Source organism: Oncorhynchus tshawytscha, linkage group LG15 (assembly GCF_018296145.1).
Source record: "Oncorhynchus tshawytscha isolate Ot180627B linkage group LG15, Otsh_v2.0, whole genome shotgun sequence".
NCBI lineage: Eukaryota > Metazoa > Chordata > Actinopteri > Salmoniformes > Salmonidae > Oncorhynchus > Oncorhynchus tshawytscha.
The window spans coordinates 23,448,395-23,475,198 of record NC_056443.1 but is presented as its reverse complement, the minus strand read 5'-3'; the positions used below and the strand labels follow the sequence as shown (position 1 = coordinate 23,475,198).

The window sequence follows — 26,804 nt, the reverse complement described above, 5'->3', positions numbered from 1 at the left end:
GATGACAGTGCTAAGATGTAGCAATGTTGTGATGACAGTGATAAGATATAGCATTGCTGTGCTTCCAGAGGCCATGCATGTGGAATTGAGCCCCTGCAAAGTGGAGGTGACGGTGGGGGAGAGCGTGGTGCTCAGCTGTAAGGTGTCACATGACCCGTCTCTGGAAGTGGCCTTCCAGTGGCTCCTCAACCAGCAGCCCCTCAACTTCCAACAGGAGGGTGGACATTTTGAATACATCCAAAGAGTAAGTAGATAACTGAATAAAGTAGCTAGTTATAACTTAATACAGTAGCTAGTTATAACTCAATACAGTAGCTAGTTATAACTCAATACAGTAGCTAGTTATAACTCAATACAGTAGCTAGTTATAACTCAATATAGTAGCTAGTTATAACTCAATATAGTAGCTAGTTATAACTCAATACAGTAGCTAGTTATAACTCAATATAGTAGCTAGTTATAACTCAATACAGTAGCTAGTTATAACTCAATACAGTAGCTAGTTATAACTCAATACAGTAGCTAGTTATAACTCAATACAGTAGCTAGTTATAACTCAATATAGTAGCTAGTTATAACTCAATACAGTAGCTAGTTATAACTCAATACAGTAGCTAGTTATAACTCAATACAGTAGCTAATTTTAACTCAATACAGTAGCTAATTATAACTCAATACAGTAGCTAGTTATAACTCAATACAGTAGCTAGTTATAACTCAATACAGTAGCTAGTTATAACTCAATACAGTAGCTAGTTATACCTCAATATAGTAGCTAGTTATATCTTAATACAGTAGCTAGTTATAACTCAATATAGTAGCTAGTTATAACTTAATACAGTAGCTAGTTATAACTCAATACAGTAGCTAGTTATAACTCAATACAGTAGCTAGTTATAACTCAATATAGTAGCTAGTTATAACTTAATACAGTAGCTAGTTATAACTCAATACAGTAGCTAGTTATAACTCAATACAGTAGCTAGTTATAACTTAATACAGTAGCTAGTTGTAACTCAATAAAGTAGCTAGTTATAACTCAATGCAGTAATGAAATACACTTTATTACATTAGGTAAATATAACTCAATACAGTAATGAAATACACTTTGTTACATTAAGTAAATATAACTTGATAGAGTATTCTGACCCCTTGATTTTTCCACATTTTGTTACGTTAAAGCCTTATTCTAAAATTGATGAAATGGTTTATTTTACTCATCAATCTACACACAATACCTCATAATGACAAAGCAAAGCCCTTTTTGTATTTTATTTTAGCAAATATTTCAAAGCAAATATTTCAAAACAAAAAAAATGAAATATCACAGAAGTATTCAGACCGTTTTTGCAGTACTTTATTGAAGCACCTTTGGCTGCAATTACAGCCTCAAGTCTTCTTGGGTACGACGCTACAAGCTTGGCACACCTGTATTTGTGGAGTTTCTCCCACACCTGTATTTGGGGAGTTTCTCCCAGGTTGGATGGGGAGCTTCACTGCACAGCTATTTTCAGGTCTCTTTAGATCAGGTTCAAGTCTGGGCTCTGGCTAGGCCACTCAAGGACATTCAGCGTCCCGAAGCAACTCCTGCGTTGTCTTGGCTGTGTGCTTAGGGTCGTTGTCCTGTTGGAAGGTGAACCTTCGCCCCCAGTCTGAGGTCCTGAGTGCTCTCGAGCAGGTTTTCATCAAGGATCTCTCTGAACTTTGCTCTGTTCATCTTTGCCTTGATCCTGACTAGTCTCGCAATCCCTGCCACTGAAAAACATCCCCACAGTCTGATGCTGCCAACACCATGCTTCACTGTCGGGATGGTGCCAGGTTTCCTCCAGACGTGACTTTTGCCATTCAGAGTGACCATCGGGTTCTTGGTCACCTTCTTGTCCAAGGCTCTTTTCCCCCGATTGCTCAGTTTGGCAGGGCGGCCAGCTCTAGGAATAGTCTTGGTTGTTCATACTTCTTTAATTTAAGAATGATAGAGGCCACTGTGTTCTTAGGGACCTTCAATGCTGCAGAAATATTTTGAAACCCTTCCCCAGATCTGTGCCTCAACACAATCCTGTCTTGTAGCTCTCGACAATTCCTTCGCCCTTATGGCTTGGTTTTTGCTCTGACATGCACTGTGTCGTGACGTGACTTTCATTAATCTGATGACCCCTTATTTATTTAATCCACTGACTATGTTTAATTGTTACCCGATTAAATGAATAATTAAACAATTAACTCATTAGGAATTTGGGACACCACGAGAGTCGTTGTTTAAAGAGTTACCATCTTCTAAATTAAACTCCAAAGGTATTAAATCATAACATCTTATCATATCATCATTCTGAACAGTCATAACTTCCTGCATTTGTAAAAACACAAGCCTTACTTATGATTCAGTACTACACTAATTGGGTTAATTATTTATTTGCTAGCTAACTAAGTAATAACACAGAATAAACATACACACTTAATGGTAAAAAGGTCCCATGCGGACTGAAAACATATGGCGGCGTGTTACGAAGAATATGGAGGGAGAGGGAGAGAGAGAGAGAGTGTAAGGGGTGCGTACTGGCGGCAGAGAAGTCAGACGCAGGAGAGCAAAAACTGTTTCCAAACGGTGCAGTTTAATAACAAAAATGTTCCATTTGCTCCTGTAGCAGCTTATTTGAAGATAGGCCAGCCAGCCGTGCCAATGGTCCAGTGGGGTGATGAGAGTAGTGTACTACGGGGATTTGACAAGAGTAATAGGATGGTTTGAAGAGTTTGCTTTTGTAGATATTTGACTCAGGACAGCTTATCAGCCCTACCAGTCTTTGTTCAAGAGGGGAGTTTTCTCCTCTCTCCAAATCGTGTTGTTAGTCAGAGTTTGAATCACTTTACATGTGCAGCTGTAGCCTGGCGATCTTCTGGTCTAGTCTGGGAGGTGAGTTTATTTTCTTCACCTTGTTTTGAGGTTCAAAGTTCCAACCATTTCAAACATGTAGCTACCGCATCCACGCTTTTCTGGTCTAATTTGAATTTCTGTTATCAATCCTTTTATGCACTCTGGCCGAAGGGGACGGTACTGAATTTATCTGACACGCTCTCTGACCTCACTTGGGGCATGGCTACTTACTATGCTCAGTTTCTAGGATCAGTTTCTAGGAGATAGATTCTCTTATACCTCCTAAAATCACATCTTAACAAAAATACTTATACTTTTTCATATACAATGTGAAGCATGGAGATTTCATACCTGTAGAGTAAATACTTTAAGTTACAGTATTTCCTTTATAAACATGTTAATGACATCACAAAATAAAAAACAATATAACATTCATTTTCTACAGATTATCTCTGACCATCCCTCGTTCGTATGTTAGAAATATTGTTCCAGTATTTGCTTTAGAACGTGTTAGAGTTTTGGTGTGTAAAGTATGTTAATAAAGAACATTCCTTGGTTTTGAGACGAGATCTCCTTTCCTTTCCATTTATGACAGGGTGTGAGCTGTCAAACCGTTGGACGCCAATCAGGTTGTAGAAACATTTTAGGGATTATCAATGGAAACAGGAGGCACCTGAGCTCAATTGAGTCTCATGGCAAAGGGTCTGAATACTTACGTAAATAAGGTATCTGATTTTTATTATTATTTTATTTCAAAAACCTGTTTTCACTTTATCATTATGGCGTATTGTGTGTAGACTGCTGAGGATTGTTTTTATTTAATCCATTTTAGATTAAGGTCGTAACGTAACAAAATGTGAAATATATCAAGGGGTACTGAATACCTCGGGGTGGCAGGGTAGCCTAGTGGTTAGAGCGTTGGACTAGTAACCGAAAGGTTGCAAGTTCGAATCCCCGAGCTGACAAGGTACAAATCTGTCGTTCTGCCCCTGAACAGGCAGTTAACCCACTGTTCCTAGGCCCTCATTGAAAATAAGAATTTGTTCTTAACTGACTTGCCTAGTAAAATAAAGTTAAAATAAAAATAGAGCAGGCCATTATACCTCAATACAGTAGGTCGTTATATACCTCAATACAGTAGCTGTTATACCTGAATATTGTCGTCTTACAGCTCAATCAAATAGAACATTTTACCGCAATACAATAGGCCGTTATATCACAATACAGTGGGTCGTTATACCTCAATAGAGTAGGACAATATACCTCAATACAGTAGTCCAATATACCTCAATACACTAGATAGTTATAACTCAATACCTTAGGTCATTATACCTCAATACAGTAGGTCATTATACCTCAATACAGTAGGACAATATATCTCAATATAATAGGCTGTTATACCTGAATACATTAGGCCGTTATACCTCAATACACAAGATAGTTATACCTCAATACAGTAGGCCGTTATACCTCAATACAGTAGGCCATTATACCTCAATACACCAGATAGTTATATCTCAATATAGTAGGCTGTTATACCTCAAAACACTAGATAGTTATACCTCAATACAGTAGGCCGTTATACCTCAATACACTAGATAGGCATACCTCAATACAGTAGGCCGTTATACCTCAATACACCAGATAGGTATACCTCATTACAGTCGATCGTTATACCTCAATACAGTAGGTCGTTATACCTCAATTCAGTAGGTCGTAATAACTCAATACAGTAGGTCATTATACCTTATTACAGTAGGCCAATATACCTCAATACTGTAGGATATTATACCTCAATACAGTAGGCTGTTATCCCTCATTACAGTCGATCGTTATACCTCAATACAGTAGGCCAATATACCTCAATACAGTAGGTCGTAATAACTCAATACAGTAGGCCAATATACCTCAATACAGTAGGATGTTATAACACAATACAGTAGGCCGTTAGACCTCAATACAGTAGGCTGTTATACCTCAATACAGTTGGCTTTTATACCACAATACAGTAGACCTTTATACCTCAAAACAGTAGGTCGTTATACCTCAATACAGTTGGCTTTTATACCACAATACAGTAGACCTTTATACCTCAATACAGTAGGCCGTTATACCTCAACACAGTAGGTCATTATACCTCAATACAGTAGGTAGTTACACCTAAATTGTCTATGATTGAGATTTTTCTCATTTCTAATGGTCATGAAAAAAACATGAGTCTCTCCCGTAAGGAAGAGGTATTTCAGTGAGGATAAATGGACAAACCTGGATAAATAAAGTAGAATGAAAGACCCCATTGTTTCTGTGTAATGGATAAACGTTTAGTAGAAGTGTAGATTATATTGACTGAAGCAGTTTGTTGGATGATCTAACCTGTATTTTCCTATACTAGAAGTGCCATATGCAGAGCCATATGCCTAAAATCCATTTTCTTAAGAATTACAATTTACCCAGGCATTTGGTAGGTTTGAGGGGGAGGATTTATAGTTACTGAGTTTAGGCACGGCTCATTGCACCAAATACTTTTTGAATTAGGATCAATTTATGTCAAGGTTACAAAATCCCTGATGTCACCGTGATTAAAAAGGCAGTAAATCACACAATCAAGTGTATCAACTTCTACACAGAGACAAAAATCATGTTTATCAACGTATACACTGTGACAGAGACACAGAGATGCAGATAATTACACTATCAAGTGAATCAACGTCTACAAAGAGACAGAGTGAATCACACAGTTAATTTTAATAACGTCTACAGAGACACAGTGATATAAATCTACAACACAGGGGATAATACACATCTACAACACAGGGGATAATACACATCTAAAACACAGGGATGATAGGTATCTACAACACAAGGATTTTACACATCTTCAACACAGGGGATAATACACATCTACAACACAGGGATGATACACATCTGCAACACTGGGGATAATACACATCTACAACACAGGGGATAATACACATCTACAACACAGGGATAATACACATCTACAACACAGGGATAATACACACCTACAACACAGGGGATAATACACATCGACAACACAGGGATAATACGGATAATACACACCTACAACACAGTGATGATATGTATCTACAACACAGGGGATAATACACACCTACAGCACAGGGATGATAGGTATCTACAACACAGGGGATACTGCTCATCTAAAACACAAGGGATAATACACACCTACAACACAGGGAATAATACACATCTACAACACAGGGATGATAGGTATCTAAAACACAGGGATAATACACATCTACAACACTGGGGATAATACACATATACAACACAGGGGATAATACACATCTACAACACAGGGATAATACACATCTACAACACAGGGGATAATAAACACCTACAACACAGGGGATAATACACATCTACAACACAGGGGATAATAAACACCTACAACACAGGGGATAATACACACCTACAACACAGGGATGATAGGTATCTACAACACAGGGGATAATACACACCTACAACACAGGGATGATAGGTATCTACAACACAGGGGACACTGCTCATCTACAACACAAGGGTTAATACACATCTACAACACAGGGATAATACACATCTACAACACAGGGATAATACACATCTACAACACAGGCATAATACACATCTACAACACAGGGATAATACACATCTACAACACAGGGATAATACACATCTACAACACAGGGGATAATACACACCTACAAAACAGGGGATACTACTCATCTAAAACACAGGGGATAATACACACCTACAACACAGGGAATAATACACATCTACAACATAGGTGATGGGTATCTACAACACAGGTAATGGGTATCTACAACACAGGTGATAGGTATCTACAACACAAGGATAATACACATATACAACACAGGGGATAATACACATTTACAACACAGGGGATAATACACATTTACAACACAGGGGATAATACACATATACAACACAGGGGATAATACACATCTACAACACAGGGGATAATACACACCTACAACACAGGGGATAATACACACCTACAACACAGGGGATAATACACATCTACAACACATGGATAATACACATCTACAACACAGGGGATAATACACATCTACAACACAGGGATAATACACATCTACAACACAGGGATAATACACATCTACAACACAGGGATAATACACATCTACAACACGGGATAATACACACCTACAACACAGGGATGATAGGTATCTACAACACAGGGATAATACACATCTACAACACTGGGGATAATACACATCTACAACACAGGGGATAATACACATCTACAACACAGGGGATAACACACACCTACAACACAGGGGTTAATACACATCTACAACACAGGGATGATACACATCTACAACACAGGGATGATAGGTATCTACAACACAGGGGATAATACACATATACAACACAGGGGATAATACCCACCTACAACACAGGGGATAATACACACCTACAACACAGGGGATACTACTCATCTAAAACACAGGGGATAATACACACCTACAACACAGGGAATAATACACATCTACAACATAGGTGATGGGTATCTACAACACAGGTAATGGGTATCTACAACACAGGTGATAGGTATCTACAACACAAGGATAATACACATCTACAACACATCGGATAATACACAGATACAACACAGGGGATAATACACATTTACAACACAGGGGATAATACACATATACAACACAGGGGATAATACACATCTATAACAGGGGATAATACACATCTACAACACAGGGGACAATACACACCTACAACACAGGGGATAATACACACCTACAACACAGGGGATAATACACATCTACAACACAGGGAATAATACACACCTACAACACAGTGATGATATGTATCTACAACACAGGGATGATAGGTATATAAACACAGGGATAATACACATCTACAACACTGGGGATAATACACACCTACAACACAGGGGATGATACACATCTACAACACAGGGGATAATACACATCTACAACACAGGGATAATACACACCTACAACACAGGGATAATACACATCTACAACACAGGGGATAATAAACACCTACAACACAGGGGATAATACACACCTACAACACAGGGATGATAGGTATCTACAACACAGGGGATAATACACACCTACAACACAGGGATGATAGGTATCTACAACACAGGGGATACTGCTCATCTACAACACAAGGGATAATACACATCTACAACACAGGGATAATACACATCTACAACACAGGGGATAATACACATCTACAACACAGGGATAATACACATCTACAACACAGGGATAATACACATCTACAACACAGGGATAATACACATCTACAACACAGGGATAATACACATCTACAACACAGGGGATAATACACACCTACAACACAGGGATGATAGGTATCTACAACACAGGGGATAATACACACCTACAACACAGGTGATAATACACATCTACAACACAGGGGATAATACGCACCTACAACACAGGGATGATAGGTATCTACAACACAGGGATAATACACATCTACAACACACGGGATAATACACACCTACAAAACAGGGGATAATACACATTTACAACACAGGGGATAATACACATATACAACACAGGGATAATACACATCTACAACACAGGGGATAATACACACCTACAACACAGGGAATAATACACATCTACAACACAGGGATGATAGGTATCTACAACACAGGGGATAATACACACCTACAACACAGGGGATAATACATATTTACAACACAGGGGATAATACACATATACAACACAGGGATAATACACATCTACAACACGGGGGATAATACACACCTACAACACAGGGATAATACACACCTACAACACAGGGGATAATAAACACCTACAACACAGGGGATAATACACACCTACAACACAGTGATGATATGTATCTACAACACAGGGGATAATACACACCTACAACACAGGGAGGATAGGTATCTACAACACAGGGGATACTGCTCATCTAAAACACAGGGGATAATACACACCTACAACACAGGGGATAATACACATCTACAACACAGGGGATAATACACATCTACAACACAGGGATAATACACATCTACAACACAGGGGCTAATACACACCTACAACACAGGGGTTAATACACATCTACAACACAGGGATTATACACATCTACAACACAGGGATGATAGGTATCTACAACACAGGGGTTAATACACATCTACAACACAGGGGATAATACACATCTACAACACAGGGATAATACACATCTACAACACAGGGGCTAATACACACCTACAACACAGGGGTTAATACACATCTACAACACAAGGATTATACACATCTACAACACAGGGATGATAGGTTTCTACAACACAGGGGATAATACACACCTACAACACAGGGGATAATACACATATACAACACAGGGGATAATACACATATACAACACAGGGATAATACACACCTACAACACAGGTGATAATACACATTTACAACACAGGGGATAATACACATCTACAGCACAGGGGATAATACACACCTACAACACAGGGATAATACACACCTACAACACAGGTGATAATACACATTTACAACACAGGGGATAATACACATATACAACACAGAGGTGACACACACACAAACACACACAGTAGGTGATACTCTCATGTTCAAACAGCCCAGCGCTTCCTACCAGCTGACCAGACCAAGAAGCAACTGAAGATTTTATGAACCGTTATATGTTCTTGGTTAGAAAGTGTCATTCTCCCTTTGCCAAGGATGGAGTAGGAAGGGCTGATGGCTTAAATGACCTTGGCAGGGAAATGAAAAGGTTAACAGTCTTCAAGTATTGATTAAGGGGGAGGGTACAGAACCCAGGCGGTGCCAGGCAAAACACACAGACAGACACACAGACAGACACACAAACTCACAAATGCACAAGCACGCACACACTCATGATCCCACACACACATCACATGTATGCACACTTGTGAGCAGAGACACACACAAACACACCCCTTATGACATTAGGTTTAACTCCCACTCAAAGAAATCATCCCTGTTATCATCATCCCTGTCCTAATGGGATGATTCTCCCTGTTCTCATCCCTGTCCAAATGGCGATGAATCTCCCTGTTCACCTTCCAGTCCTAATGGGGATGAATCTCCCTGTTCACCTTCCAGTCCTAATGGGGATGAATCTCCCTGTTCACCTTCCAGTCCTAATGGGGATGATTCTCCCTGTTCTCATCCCTGTCCAAATGGCGATGAATCTCCCTGTTCTCCTTCTATTCCTAATGGGGGTGAATCTCCCTGTTCTCCTTCTATTCCTAATGGGGGTGAATCTCCCTGTTCTCCTTCCGTTCCTAATGGGGATGAATCTCCCTGTTCTCCTTCCGTTCCTAATGGGGATGAATCTCCCTGTTCTCCTTCCGTTCCTAATGGGGATGAATCTCCCTGTTCTCCTTCCGTTCCTAATGGGGGTGAATCTCCCTGTTCTCCTTCTATTCCTAATGGGGGTGAATCTCCCTGTTCTCCTTCCGTTCCTAATGGGGATGAATCTCCCTGTTCTCCTTCCGTTCCTAATGGGGATGAATCTCCCTGTTCTCCTTCCGTTCCTAATGGGGATGAATCTCCCTGTTCTCCTTCCGTTCCTAATGCCATTGGCTCCCATACAGCAGCAACTCACACCTCACTAGCACATTTCAGACTGATCTGCCTCTCTGCCTCTTCCTTCAGGCTTATGCCTTTAATATTGTTAATTTTATACCATCTTCACTTATCATTGCTGAGCTATGAAGGACTCATTGAGCTCAGTAATTGGGATGGCTAAGTTTTAAAAGCTGGCAGTCAGATGGGGTTGGCTAATTTATTAACCCTTGATTAGTCTCTGAGTAATCAAGATGGACTGATGTTAATGAAACTAAACAGCATGTGCTGTATGTAGAAGAGATGGGCTGTTTGACAGGAAAATAAACTAAAACACATTTGATGAATCCAGACACTTACTCTACATTTCCCTTTCCCTTAATTAGAAACTGCATGTAATGAAAATACACAGTTGGTACTTCCATTTCTGCCATGTTTGGTACTGAAACTAAAGGTGAGATTCAGGGTTCCATACAGATGTAGGACCGTCATTTGATAAACCTGTTGCAGGAGAACTTTTCTTTAACTGGTATTTTACACCAAATTGGTTCGGAGAGGTTTTTCAAACTGGCGGGTTTCCCCCCTTTGGTTTCTTTGGACTGGTGTGAAAACTATCCACACAAAGGAGCGCACTTGTAAGGTGTGCGTGTTGGTGACAGGGAAGTCAGGCGCAGGAGAACGAACTTGGTATAAACAGAGTTGTTTAATAAATGCTGATAAAACTCCAAAAACCAAAATGTACAAAAAAACTAAAGTGGGTACAAAACCCGTCGCACACCAACACAATACATGCACATCACATTCAAACAAACAATCTCCGACAAGGACATGAGGGGAAACAGAGGGTTAAATACACAACATGTCATTGATGGGATTGGAACCAGGTGTGAAGTAAAACAAGACAAAACCAATGGAAAATGAAAAATGGATCAGTGAAGGCTAGAAGGCCGGTGACGTCGACCACCGAACACCGCCCGAACAAGGAGAGGGACCGACTTCGGCGGAAGTCGTGACAGCACTAAACACTGTTGTTTTTGGAAGACCAAATTGAAAGTAACACAGTATCAAGTTTGGGACAAACAAGTTATGTTTCAAGATAATCATAGATTTATTTTTCTACAATAAAAAAAATGACTTGCATGAAACGTGATTTTGTTTAGGCATTTTAGTTCATTTGACAGTTGGCAATAAAAAACCAACCTGACCAAATGAAAAAAATACAACGTAAAAAACAATCGAACTCTGATTGGAACGATACATGTTACGGGTGAAAACACCCTCAAAAGTAATGCATTTGATGTTTGAAAACGCTTCTGTAGTTTGATAATTTGGTCATTTCCACTTTTAAATTTCAGACTTGATTTTCCCTTACGAAAAAAGGTATCAATCCTTACAAAAATGTTCATTAATTATATCACATAATAATTTGTTGATACAGGATTATCTTCCTGCTGAAGCAAACTGTCTCAAATAAAGATCCTTCATCTCATCTCAAACTGTCTGATGTTGCCTGACAGACCATGAAGATGATGATGTACAGTATACTGCATGTAAGATCCCACAGTTGACAGTGAATGTCAAAGCAAAAAACAATCCATGAGATGGAAGGAATTGTCCGTAGAGCTCAGAGACAGGATTGTGTTGAGGCACAGATCTGGGGAAAGATACCAAAAAATAACTGCACTATTGAAGGTCCCCAAGAACACAGTGGCCTCCATCATTCTTAAATGGAAGAAGTTTTTACTCTTCCTAGAGCTGGCTGCCCAGACAAACTGAGCAATCGGGGGAAAAGGGCCTTGGTCAGGGAGGTGACTCTTATATAGGCGGGTGTGCCTTTCCAAATCATGTCCAATCAATTGAATTTTCCACAGGTGAACTCCAATCAAGTTGTACAAAGGATGATGAATGGAAACAGCATGCACCTTAGCTCAATTTCAAGACTCATACCAAAGGGTCTGAATACTTATGTAAATAAGGTATTTCTTTTTTTAATAAAAACAATAAAAACTCTTCGCATTCTCTTAACCAGCTTCATGAGGTAGTCACCTGGAATGCATTTCAATTAACAGTTGTGCCTTGTAAAAGTTAATTTGACCAAGTCCATATTATGGCAGGATCAGCTCAAATAAGCAAAGAGAAATGACAGTCCAATATTACTTTAAGACATGAAGGTCAGTCAATGTGAGAAATTTCAAGAACTTTGAAAGTTTCTTCAAGTGCAGTCGCAAAAACCATCAAGTGCTATGATGAAACTGGTTCTCATGAGGACCACCACAGGAAAGGAAGACCCAGCGTTACCTCTGCTCTAGAGGATAAGTTCATTAGAGTTACCAGCCCAAATAAATGCTTCACAGAGTTCAAATAACGGACACGTCTCAACATCGACTGTTCAGAAGAGACTCCATGAATCAGGCCTTCATGGTTGAATTGCTGCAAAGAAACCACTAGTAAAGGACACCAATAACAAGAATAGACTTGATTGGGCAAAAACACGAGCCATGTACATCAGACCGGTGGAAATCTGTCCTTTGGTCTGATGAGTCCAAATTGGAGATTTCCTGGTCCAACCGCTGTGTCTTTGTTTTTTTCACCTTTATTTAACCAGGTAGGCCAGTTGAGAACAAGTTGTCATGTACAACTGTGACCTGGCCAAGATAAAGCAAAGCGGTGCGACACAAATAACACAGAGTTATACATAAACGTACAGTCAATAACACAATAGAAAGTATACTGCTCAAAAAAACACTTAAACAACACAATGTAACTCCAAGTCAATCACACTTCTGTGAAATCAAACTGTCCACTTAGGAAGCAACACTGATTGACAATAAATGTCACATGCTGTTGTGCAAATGGAATAGACAACAGGTGGAAATTATAGGCAATTAGCAAGACACCACCAATAAAGGAGTGGTTTTGCAGGTGAGGACCACAGACCACTTCTCAGTTCCTATGCTTCCTGGCTGATGTTTTGGTCACTTTTGAATCCTGGTGGTGCTTTCACTCTAGTGGTAGCATGAGACGGAGTCTACAACTACCTATCTGTAGACAGTGAGGCATAGCATCAATACTGCTCCCCTGTCTCCAGATAGCTACTCATCCTATCACCCATCCTCCCCTGTCTCCAGATAGCTAGACATCCTATCACCCATCCTCCCCTGTCTCCAGATAGCTACTCATACTATCACCCATCCTCCCCTGCTAGACATCCTATCACCCATCCTCCCCTGTCTCCAGATAGCTACTCATCCTATCACCCATCCTCCCCTGTCTCCAGATAGCTACTCATCCTATCACCCATCCTCCACTGTCTCCAGATAGCTACTCATCCTATCACCCATCCTCCCCTGTCTCCAGCTAGCTACTCATCCTATCACCCATCCTCCCCTGTCTCCAGATAGCTAGACATCCTATCACCCATCCTCCCCTGTCTCCAGATAGCTACTCATCCTATCACCCATCCTCCCCTGTCTCCAGATAGCTAGACATCCTATCACCCATCCTCCCCTGTCTCCAGATAGCTAGACATCCTATCACCCATCCTCCCCTGTCTCCAGATAGCTACTCATCCTATCACCCATCCTCCCCTGTCTCCAGATAGCTAGACATCCTATCACCCATCCTCCCCTGTCTCCAGATAGCTAGACATTCTATCACCCATCCTCCCCTGTCTCCAGATAGCTAGACATCCTATCACCCATCCTCCCCTGTCTCCAGATAGCTAGACATCCTATCACCCATTCTCTGGAGACCTCAGGGGCTAGCAGTGACAACAGTCTTCTGGCACACAGGAATCATATCAGTCTGCTTCATGGGATGTCATTGTAATCAGGTTTCGTGCTAAACAGGCGTCTTTAGACTGAATGATTCTCCAATCTTGCCTTAGGCGTTTCTCATTTCAAGAGAGAGAGAGAGAGAGAGAGAGTGAAGAAAGACGAGTGAGGAGTGGAGGAAAAGTAACAGCTAGCAACCACCTGAACTTGACAAGAATCTCTTTAAAGCCTGCATGAGCCTAGTACAGGATGTGAGCAGCATCAGATTTGTCAGGTGCCAAGTATAGAGAGGCCGGACTTGGATATCTCTCTGCTAACTTTGTTACACACTCAATCAATTATACATGTGCACACATATACACACACAAACATACCCCCCCACACACACACACACACACAACATACATACCCCCCCACACACACACAAACATACCCCCCCCACACAAACATACCCCTCCACCCCCCACACACACATACACATACCCCTCCACCCCCCACACACACACACACATACCCCTCCACCCCCACACGCATCACACACACGCATCACACACACATCACACACACACATCACACACACATCACAGACACACATCACACACATCACACACACATCACACACACACACATCACATCACACACACACACACACACACACACACACACATCACACACACACACATCACACACACACATCACACACATCACACACACATCACACATCACACACAAACATACCCCTCCAACCCACACATCACTCTCTCTAATTTGATGTTGTTGTTGACTTTCTGCCTGTCACACAGCAGTCCTCCACGGTGGACCTGATGATCAGAAGCATCTTACTGCAGCATGCTGGGAAATACAGCTGCCGGGCTCAGACCAGCGCCGACACTTTGTTTGCTGAGGCTGAAGTCCTTGTCAGAGGTGAGCTCATTATCTCTCAAGTCGACAGCAGGAACATGGGGCATTTGGGAAGCAGCCCGAACCTACCCCCTGTGATAAACTAAACTATCAGGGGGATGAGAAAAAGCTGGATTAGTAGTTAGGGGGCTAGTTCTACCTACTACCTTGTTATCTCTGTACTGTAGCTCTCAGAGAGGGAGGGAGAGAGTGTGAGAAATAAATGCCCTTAATCTCCTGATCCAGGGTCATATTTTGTTTCATCCTCTAATGGTTAAGGTTAGGATTGATGCTAGGGTACATGTATCCTATACCAGCGGTTAGGGTCACATTCAACCCTCCTCCTTATACTATCACTCAACCTCTCTGACACGGATCACAACTTTTTTTATTTTACCTTTATTTAACTAGGCAAGTCAGTTAAGAACAAATTCTTATTTTCAATGACGGCCTAGGAACAGTGGGTTAACTGCCTGTTCAGGGGCAGAACGACAGATTTGTACCTTGTCAGCTCGGGGGTTTGAACTTGCAACCTTCCGGTCACCTCTGACTAGTCCAACGCACCACTAGGCTACCCTGCCGCCCAGGGTCTCTGCTTGCCTCCTGCTACATCACCCATGGAGGGTTACACTGTGTGATTGGTATTACACTGAAAATCCCCTTTCATTTTGATGGGATGAGGAGGGATGGAGGAAGAGAAGGAGGAAGAGGAGGAGGAAGATGAAAAGGAGGAGGAATAAGAGGAGGATGAGGAAGAGGAGGAAGATGATGAAGAAGATTAGGTTGAGGAGGAAGAAGTGGCGGCAGATGAGTAAGATGAAGAGGAGGAATAGGAGAAGGAGGGGAGGAGGACAGGAGGAGGAAAGGAGGACAGGGGGAAGACAGGAGGAGGACAGGAGGAGGAGGATAAGGGGAGTAGGAGAAGAGGACAGGGGAAGGAGGAGAGGAGGACAGGAGGAGAAGAGGAGAAGGGGAAGAGTACAAGGGGAGGACAGGAGGAGGAGAGGATGACAGGGGGAGAAGAGGAAAGGACAGGAGGAGGAGGAGGACAGGAGGAGGAGGAGGACAGGAGGAGTTGAGGACAGGAGGAGATGAGGACAGGAGGGGGAGGAGGAGGGGGACAGGAGGAGGAGGAGGACAGGATGAGGAGGAGGAGGTGGAGGAGAGGAGGACAGGAGGAGATGAGGACAGGAGGAGGGGGACAGGAGGTGGAGGAGAGGAGGAGGGATTTGTTTGAGTAGAACCAAGTATTGGCCTGTTTGAATGTCTCAGCAGTCTCAGCAGGAGGAGGAGAAGGGGAGGAGGAGAAGAGGGACAGGGGAGGAGGAGGACAGGAGTAGGAGGACAGGATTATAAGGGGAAGAGGAGAGGAGGACAGGGGGAGGACAGGAGGAGGAGGAGAGGAGGACAGGGGGAGGAGGAAAGGACAGGAGGAGGAGGAGGACAGGAGGACAGGAGGAGGAGGAGGAGGAGAACAGGGGGAGGAGGAGGACAAGGGGAGGACAGGAGAAGGAGGAGAGGAGGACAGGGGGAGAAGAGGACAGGAGAAGAGGAGGACAGGAGGAGGAGGGGAGGACAGGAGGAGGAGGAGAAGAGAACAGGGGAGGACAGGACTAGGAGAGAGGAGGACAGGGGGAGGAGGAGGAGGACAGCAGGGGAGGAGGAGAGAACAGGGGGAGGAGGAGAGGACAGGGGGAGGCGGAGGAGGACAGGGGGAGGAGGACAGGAGAAGAGGAGGACAGGAGGAGGAGGAGGACAGGGGAGGAGGATGAGGAGAAGAGAACAGGGGGAGAACAGGGGAAGAGGAAAGGACAGGGGAGAGGGAGGACAGGAGAAGAGGAGGACAGGGGGGACAGGGGGAGGAGGAGGACAGGAGAAGGAGGAGATGAGGAGGGGGAGAAGAGGACAGGAGGGAGGACAGGAGGAGGAGGATGAGGAGAAGAGAACAGGAGGAGAATAGGGGGAAGAGGAAAGGACAGGAGGAGTAGGAGGACAGGAGTAGGAGGAGGAGGACAGGGGGGGACAGGGGGAGGAGGAGGACAGGAGAAGGAGGAGATGAGGACAGGGGGAGAAGAGGACAGGAGAAGAGGAGGACAGGAGGATGAGGAGGAGGAGGAGGACAGCAGGAGGAGGACAGGTTGAGGGGGAGGAGGACAGGGGGAGAAGAGGACAGGAGAAGAGGAGGACAGGAGGAGGAGGACAGCAGGAGGGAGGAGAAGAGAACAGGTAGAGGACAGGACTAGGAGAGGAGGACAGGGGGAGGAGGAGGAGGACAGGGGGAGGAGGACAGGGGGAAGGAGGAGAAGGACAGGGGAGGGGGAGGAGGACAGGGGGAGAAGAGGACAGGAGAAGAGGAGGACAGGAAGAGGAGGAGGACAGGAGGAGGAGGAGAGGAGGACAGGGGGAAGAGGAAAGGACAGGAGGAGGAGGAAGAGGACAAGGGAAGGAGTTAGACAGGAGAACAGGAGGACAGGGGGACAGGAGGAGGAGGAGGAGAACAGGAGGAGGAGGACAGGAGAAGGAGGACAGGAGAAGGAGGAGAGGAGGACAGGGGGAGAAGAGGACAGGAGAAGAGGAGGACAGGAGGAGGAGGAGGACAATTGCAGGAGGAGGAGAAGAGAACAGGAGGAGGACAGGACTAGGAGAGGAGGACAGGGGAGGAGGAGGAGGACAGGGGGAGGAGGAGAAGGATGGGGAGAAGAGGACAGGAGGAGGAGGAGGAGGAGGAGGAGGAGGAGAGAAGAGAACAGGAGGAGGACAGGGGAAGAGGAAAGGACAGGAGGAGGAGAGGGAGGACAGGGGGAGGAGGTAGACAGGGGGAAGAGGAGGAGGACAGGAGGAGGAGGAGGAGGAGGACAGGAGGAGGAGGACAGGGGGAGGAGGAGGAAAGGAGAAGGAGGAGAGGAGGACAGGGGGAGAAGAGGACAGGAGAAGAGGAGGACCGGAGGAGGAGGACAGCAGGAGGAGGAGAAGAGAACAGGAGGAGGACAGGACTAGGAGAGGAGGACAGGGGGAGGTGGAGGACAGGGGGAGAAGGAGGACAGGGGGAGGAGGAGAAGGACAGGGAGAGGGGGAGGACAGGAGGAGGAGGATAGGAGGACAGGAGGAGGAGGATGAGGAGAAGAGAACAGGAGGAGAACAGGGGGAAGAGGAAAGGACAGGAGGAGGAGGAGGACAGGAGGAGTAGGAGGAGGAGGACAGGGGGGCAGGGGGAGGAGGAGGACAGGAGAAGGAGGAGATGAGGACGGGGAGAAGAGGACAGGAGAAGAGGAGGACAGGAGGAGGAGGAGGAGGAGGACAGCAGGAGGAGGAGAAGAGAACTGGAGGAGGACAGGACTAGGAGAGGAGGACAGGGGGAGGAGGAGGAGGAGGACAGGGGGAGGAGGAGGAGGAGGAGGACATGGGGAGAAGAGGACAGGAGAAGAGGAGGACAGGAGGAGGAGGAGGACAGCAGGAGGAGGAGAAGAGAACAGGAGGAGGACAGGAATAGGAGAGGAGGACAGGAGGAGGACAGGAGGGGATGAGGACAGAGGAGGAGGACAGGAGGAGGATGACAGGAGGAGGGATTTGTTTGAATAGAACCAAGTATTGGCCTGTTTGAATGTCTCAGCAGGTCATTATTTTGTCTCCTGCTGCCTCACCCATGGAGGGCCCTTAACAGGCCCTTTTAGTGAAAAGATGAGATGGGCTTCCTTCCCTGAGCTACACTCTAATGTCTGAATCTGACTCCACCATGATGTATTCTCCACCATTCAGATTACTTATTAAACCCACCACACAGCTCGCTCATAGTCCTCTCAATAGACATGAGAATCACACAGGAATCAAATGGAGCTCAATGACACACTAATGATTTCCTAAATTCTGTTAACTCACTCGTGTGCAGTGATTTGATGGTTTGATGGTTTCGTACACCTCGGTTTTAATGACTGACTGACTGCTGTGGAGCAGAACCTATTAAGGACCATACAGACCAGACAGGGATACGTATTTCACACTGTTCATCCAGACTAAAAAAACAAATCCTCCTCTACTGGTTAGCTAGTTCCCATGGCGACGCAGAATGCATATTAAATATTAATATCCCTCCTCGGAATGCAAATGCAACTTTCAAACCGACCCTTTTATGGACCCTTCTCTGAGATACACAGCGTTGGTTTTCATTGGCCAGCACCAGCTGTCAGGAGAGGTTGATTTCCAGCGTGTCTCTCACAGCTCCTCCTGTCCTCTCATTCAGACTTTTTGGAATGTGTGTTTGTATGTGTTGCACCACTTGCAGATTACACATACTTCAGATGAAGCTGCTGAGGTAAGCATATGTTTGACAGTTTGAAACCGGAGAAGGGTCCACAAACCACACCATCACATTATCATGAAGTGATTGGAATGAAAACCTCATTTGTATTCATTTTAAGACCAAATTTGCAAGCCTGGGCACCCTCCAGGCCTCCTACTTCTTGTGTTGTGTTTTAACTTTGAATGAAAACAAGGGGGTTGAGACCTGTGCCGCTTTGGGCTGGCCTTCTGGGCAAGGTGAGTCTGTCTCCACCAGTATCTCAGGTTCCCTCTAAATTGGACTGTCTCCACCAGTATCTCAGGTTCCCTCTAAATCAGACTGTCTCCACCAGTATCTCAGGTTCCCTCTAAATCATAATTTAAACTGTTTCCCCCAGTATCTCAGGTTCCCTCTAGATCAGACTGTCTCCACCAGTATCTCAGGTTCCCTCTAGATCAGACACAACCACAACTGGTACAAATTCAGGTTCCCTCTAGATCAGACTGTCTCCACCAGTATCTCAGGTTCCCTCTAAATCTGACTGTCTCCACCAGTATCTCAGGTTCCCTCTAAATCATAATTTATACTGTCTCCAACAGTATAAAATTGTATTTGTCACATGCTTGGTAACAACCGGTGTGGACTAACTAACTACTATCTATCCTACCCTGTCTTTCTAAGGTCTTCGAAAGCCAAGTCAACAAACAGATTACCGACCATTTCGAATCCCGCCATACCTTCTTCACTATGCAATCTGGTTTCAGAGCTGGTCATGGGTGCACCTCAGCCACGCTCAAGGTCCTAAACGATATCATAACCGCCATCGATAAGAGACATTACTGTGCAGCCGTAGTCATCGACCTGGCCAAGGCTTTCAACTCTGTCAATCACCATATTCTTATTGGCAGACTCGACAGCCTTGGTTTCTCAAATGATTGCCTAGCCTGGTTTACCAACTACTTCTCAGACAGAGTTCAGTGTGTATGGGGGTGCCACAGTGTTCAACCCTCAGACCGACTCTCTTCTCTGTATACATCAATGATGTTGCTCTTGCTGCTGGTGATTCTCTGATACACCTCTAGGCAGACGACACCATTCTGTATACTTCTAGCCACTCTTTGGACACTGTGTTAACTAACCTCCAGAAGAGCTTCAATGCCATACAACTTCTACACCTGCTTCTACACCTGCATTGCTTGCTGTTTGGGGTTTTAGGCTGGGTTTCTGTACAGCACTTTGAGATATCAGCTGATGTACGAAGGGCTATATAAATAAATTTGATTTGATTTGATACAACTCTCCTTCCGTGGCCTCCAACTGCTCTTAAATGCAAGAAAAACTAAATGCATGCTATTCAACCGATCGCTGCCTGCACCTGGCCGCCCGTCCAGCATCACGACTCTGGACGGTTCATTCTTAGAATACGTGGACAACTACAAATACCTCGGTGTCTGGTTACACTGTAAACTCTCCTTCCAGACTCATTAAGCATCTCCAATCCAAAATTAAATCTAGAATCGGCTTCCTATATCGCAACAAAGCATCCTTCTCACATGCTGCCAAACATACCCTCGTAAAACTGACCATCCTACCGATCCTCGACTTCGGTGATGTCATCTATAAAATAGCCTCCAACACTCTACTCAACAAACTTGATGCAGTCTATCACAGTGCCATCCATTTTGTCACCAAAGCCCCATATACTACCCACCGCTGTGACCTGTACGCTCTCGTTGGCTGGCCCTCGCTTTATACTCGTCGCCAAACCCACTGGCTCCAGATCATCTATAAGTCTCTGCTAGGTAAAGCCCCGCCTTATCTCAGCTCACTGGTCACCATAGCAGCACCCACTCGTAGCACGTACTCCAGCTGGTATATCTCACTGGTCACCCACTAAGCCAATTCCTCCTTTGGTCGTCTTCCCTTCCAGTTCTCTGCTGCCAATGACTGGAACGAACTGCTAACAATCTCTGAAGCTGGAGACTCATATCTCCCTCACTAGCTTTAAGCGCCAGCTGTCAGAGCAGCTCACAGATCAGTGCACCTGTACATAACCCATCTGTAAACAGCCCATCTATCTACCTACCTAATCCCCATACTGTATTTATTTATTTATCTTGCTCCTTTGCACCCCAGTATCTCTACTTGCACATTCATCTTCTGCACATCTACCATTCCAGTGAGTAATTGCTATATTGTAATTACTTCGCCACCAAAGCCTATTTATTGCCTTAACTCCCTTATCTTACCTCATTTGCACTCACTGTGTATAGACTTCTTGTTTTGTTTTGTTCTACTGACTTGGCGGGGCACCTGTACCAGACTGGCGAGGGCAGCTGTGCCAGACTGGGGGGGACAGACCAGGGCAGGGGGAGGCACCTGCACCAGACTGGGAGGGACAGACCAGGGCAGGGGGGCACCTGTACCACACTGGAATAGACAGACTGGGGGCATCTGTACCAGACTGAGAGAAACAGGGGGCACCTGTACCAGACTGGGAGAGACAGACCAGAGCAGGGGGGAGGAGGGTGGGGCAAGACCATGAAGATGATATAATCGCAAACCAGAACGGTAATAAAAATCGCTAACATCCAGACCAGAGTAGATGGTCACATAAAAGCATGGAGCAACATGTTTGGTGATCAGTTCCAGTGTGATAGAGGAGGGGCATACATGTGAGATGAGTAAAGCAGCAGGTAAACATTATTAAAGTGACTAGTGTTCCATTATTAAAGTGACTAGTGTTCCATTATTAAAGTGACTAGTGTTCCATTACTAAAGTGACCAGTGTTCCATTACTAAAGCATTATTACAGTGACCAGTGTTGCATTATTACAGTGACCAGTGTTCCATTATTAACGTGACTAGTGTTCCATTATTGAAGTGACCAGTGATTCCATGTCTATGTATATTGGGCAGCAACATTTAAGGTGCAGGGTTGAGTAACCGGGTGGTAGCCAGCTGGTGATGGCTGTTAAACAGTCTGATGGACTTGAGATAGAAGCTGTTTTTCAGTCTCTCGGGCCCAGCTTTGATGCACCTGTACTGACCTCGACTTCTGGATGCTAGCGGGGTGAACAGGCTGTGGCTCGGGTGGTTGATGTCCTTGATTAGCTTTTTTGCCTTCCTGTGATATCGGGTGCTGTATGTGTCCTGGAGGGCAGGCAGTGTACCCCCGGTGATGCGTTAGGCAGACCGCACCACCCTCTAGAGAGCCCTGCTGTTGTGGACACTGCAGTTGCCGTACCAGGCGGCGATACAGCCTTACAGGAAGCTCTCAATTGTGGATCTTGTACATGTTGGAAAGAGTCTTAAGGGCAAAGCAAAAAATGTTCAGCCTCCTGAGGTTGAAGAGGCACTGTTGCACCTTCTTCACCACACTGTCAGTGATGTGTACTGCGAGGAACTTAGGGGCGTGCTCCCTCTGTTGTTCCTGAAGTCCTTGATCAGCTCCATTTAGTTGACGTTGAGGGAGAAGTTACTTTCCTAGCACCACTCCGCCAGGACCTCCTCCCTGTAGGCCATCTCATCATTGTTGGTAATCAGTCCTACTACTGTTGTGTAGTCTACAAACTTGATGATTGAGTTGATGTGCGTGGCCACACAGTCATGGGTGAACAGAGAGTACAGGGCTGAGCACGCACCCTTGTGGGGCACCTGTATAGATGATCAGTGAAGTGGAGGTTTCGCACCTTCAGCAAACCTGGGCAAACTATCAGGAAGTCCAGAATCCAGTTGCGTAGGGTGGGGTTCAGACCCAGAGCCCCGAGCTTAATGATGAGCTTGGAGGGTACTATGGTGTTGAAAGCTGAGCTATAGTCAATGATTGAATCGTCTGTGGATCTATTGGGGTGGTAAACAAATTGAAGTGGGTCTGGGGTGTCAGGTAAGGTAGAGGTGATATTATCTTTAACTAGCCTCTCAAAGCACTTCATGATGACAGAAGTGAGTGCTACGGGGTGATAGTCATTTAGTTCAGTTACTTTCGTTTTCTTGGGTACAGGAACAATGGTGGTCATCTTGAAGCATGTGGGGACAGCAGACTGGGATAGAGAGAGATTGAATATGTCCGTAAACACACCAGCCAACTGGCCAGGACATGCTCCGAGGATGCGGCTAGGGATGCCGTCTGGGCCGGCAGCCTTACGAGGGTTAATACCTTTAAATGTCTTACTCACGTCTGCCATGGAGAATGAGAGTGGGCTGCGTCGATGGCACTGTGTTATCCTCAAAGAGGGCGAAGAAGGTGTTTAGCTTCTCGGGCAGCAAGACGTTGGTGTCCACTATGTGGCTGGTTTTCCTTTTGTAATCCGTAGACCCTGCCACATACATCTCATTGAATTGCAACTCCACTTTGTTTCCGTACTGACATTTTGCTTGTTTGATTGCCTTATGAAGGGAATAACTACACTGTTTTTATTCATCCATATTCCCAGTCACCTTGCCATGGTTAAATGCATTCAGTTTTATGTGAAGGGTGCAATCCATCCACGGTTTCTGGTTTGGGTAGGTTTTAATAGTCAAAATGGGAACAATATCCCATATACACTTCCTGATGAACTCAGTCACTGTCTCCATGTATACGTCAATGTTATTCTCAGAGGCTACCTGGAACATTTCCCTGTCCACGTGATCAAAATAATCTTGAAGTATGGATTCTAATTTGCCAGACCAGCATTGAATAGACCTTAGCACGGGTACATCCTGTTTGAATTTCTGCTTATAGGAAGGGAGGAGCAAAATGGAGTTGTCATCTTATTTGCTGAAAGGAGGGCAGGGAATGGCCTTGTAGGCATTTCAAAAGGGGGAGTAGCAGTGGACAAGTGTTATACCAGAGCGACAACTACAGGTAATGTGTTGATAAAACTTCAGTAGCGTTTTCCTCAAATTTGCTTTGTTAAAATCCCCAGCTACAATAAACGCGGCCTCAGGATATGTGGTTTACAGTTTGCAAAAAGTCTAGTGTTCCTTGAGGGCCATCGTGGTATCGACTTGAGGGGAAATACATTTGGTTGTGAGTTATTCTAGGTCGGGTGAACAAAAGGTCTTGAGTTGCTGTTATTTTTTTATTTCACCTTTATTTAACCAGTTGACCAGTTGAGAACAAGTTCTCATTTACAACTGCGACCTGGCCAAGATAAAGCAAAGCAGTGCGACAAAAACAACAACACAGAGTTACACATGAGATATTAACACTGGATTGAAAGATGTGCAGATGAGGATGTGCAAGTAGAAGTACTGGTGCTCAAAAGGGCAGAAAAACAAAAACAAATATGGGGATGATGTAGTTGGGTGGGCTATTTACATATGGGCTGTGTACAGCTGCAGCAATCGGTAAGCTGCTCTGATGCTTAAAGTTAGTGAGGGAGATATAATTCTCCAACTACAGTGATTTTTGCAATTCGTTCCAGTCATTGGCAGCAGAGAACTGGAAGGAAAGGAGGCCAAAGGAGGTGTTGGCTTTGGGAATGACCAGTGAAATATACCTGCTGGAGCTTGTGATACAGGTGGGTGTTGCTATGGTGACCAGTAAACTGAGATAAGGTGGAGCTTTACATAGCAAAGACTTATAGATGACCTGGAGCCAGTGGGTTTGGCGACGAATATGTAGCGAGGACCAGCCAACGAGAGCATACAGGTCGCAGTGGTGGGTAGTATATGGGGCTTTGGAATACAAAACGGATAGCACTGTGACAGAACTCAAGGATCGGTAGGATAGTCAGTTTTACGAGGGTATGTTTGGCAGCGAGAGTGAAGGAACCTTTGTTGCAAAATAGGAAGCTGAAAAGGATTCTTTGCTGCAGGAGGGACTGGTGAACTTCACAAAATAGACAGCATCATGAGGGAGGACAATTATGTGGATATATTGAAGCAACATCTCAAGATATTAGTCAGGAAGTTCAAGCTTGGGCGCAAATGGGTCTTCCAAATGCACAATGACCTCAAGCATACTTCCAAAGTTGTGGCTAAATGGCGTAAGGACAACAAAGTCAAGGTATTGGAGTGGCCATCACAAAGCCCTGACCTCAATCCCATATTAAATTTGTTGGCAGAACTGAAAAGTGTGTGCGAGCAAGGAGGCCTACAAACCTGACTCAGTTACACCAGCTCTGTCAGGAGGAATGTGGGAATCTTGTGAAAGGCTACCCGAAACGTTCGATCCAAGTTAAACAATTTAAAGGCAATTCAACCAAATACTAATTGATTGTATGTAAACTTCTGTCCCACTGGGAATGTGATGAAGGGAAAAAAAGCTGAAATAAATAATTATCTCTACTATTATTCTGACATTTCACATTCTTAAAATAAAGTGGTGATCCTAACTGACCTAAGACAGGGAATTTTTACAAGGATTAAATGTCAGGAATTGTGAAAAACTGAGTTTAAATGTATTTGGCTAAGGTGTATGTAAATTTCCAAATTCAAATGTATGTGTTTTTGCTGTTTGTTCTTTGTTATAGAGCCAAAAAGTTTGGAGAAGTGGTTTTGAAGAAGAAGTGGATAGATAATGCTTCGTGTTGTTTAGAGTTTTCCAATTTTCCCAGAAGGGGTTAGATTCTATGTATTCTTGTAGTGATGCTCGTTCTTTGTCCGTAGTGTATTTCTGTATTGTTTTTGTGATTCACCATAGTGACCAGATTTTCTTGGTCTCTATGTTTTTGGTTGGATAGGTTTCTAAATTTCTCTCCGTCTCTCTCTCTCTCTCTCTCTCTCTCTCTAAATCCCCCTCTAGGCCCCCCAGGACCCCCTGGTGTGGTGATAGTAGAGGAGATCACAGACGCTACAGCCACCCTGTCGTGGAGTGGAGGGGTGGACAACCACAGCCCCATCAGCAGCTACAATCTCCAGGCCCGGAGCCCTTTTTCCCTGGGCTGGCAGACCCTCAGGACAGGTATGGATGCTGTCCTGTTTTAGGCCAGAGATGTTTAGCTCCATAGGGGATGTATTGCATTGTGGAAACCGATATGGAGGCCAGAGATGTTATGTTGCATACAGGATATATTGGCTTGTGGAAACCGATATGGAAGGAAATATAAACTCTAGACTTCGAATGTCCCCGACTGGAGACTAATGCTGGATGTGCATTGTTTTGTTCTTGTCCATGATGATGTATTCATTGTAACTGTAATTTCCTGTTCAGAACTTGGCTGTTGTTCAACAGAACTTAATAAAAACAAGTCTGTGGAGCTCAAAAGGTAATTTCAGTGGTCTAAATTACATGCAGAATTATGTCAGATTTTACCGGAAAATTAACCTCTATCCGTTAAGAATGGCAAAGCTGATTCCTGATGTGGCAGTGAGAAACCACAGGATTTTTA

At 44.2% G+C, this 26,804-nt stretch overlaps 2 protein-coding genes across 40 annotated transcripts in view; one reads left to right on the top strand and one right to left on the bottom strand.

Annotated features, from left to right (window-relative positions):
- Positions 1-26,804, bottom strand: part of LOC112214694 (receptor-type tyrosine-protein phosphatase delta) — a 905,847-nt gene that overhangs the window by 488,530 nt on the left and 390,513 nt on the right. The gene's annotated exons all lie outside the window — the stretch shown is intronic.
- Positions 1-26,804, top strand: part of LOC112267515 (contactin-5-like) — a 210,093-nt gene that overhangs the window by 90,989 nt on the left and 92,300 nt on the right. The window contains exons 7-9 of the mRNA XM_042298356.1: positions 69-244; positions 15,113-15,233; positions 26,219-26,377. Coding sequence (XP_042154290.1) covers positions 69-244; positions 15,113-15,233; positions 26,219-26,377 — 456 coding nt within the window. The remainder of the gene's footprint in view (positions 1-68; positions 245-15,112; positions 15,234-26,218; positions 26,378-26,804) is intronic.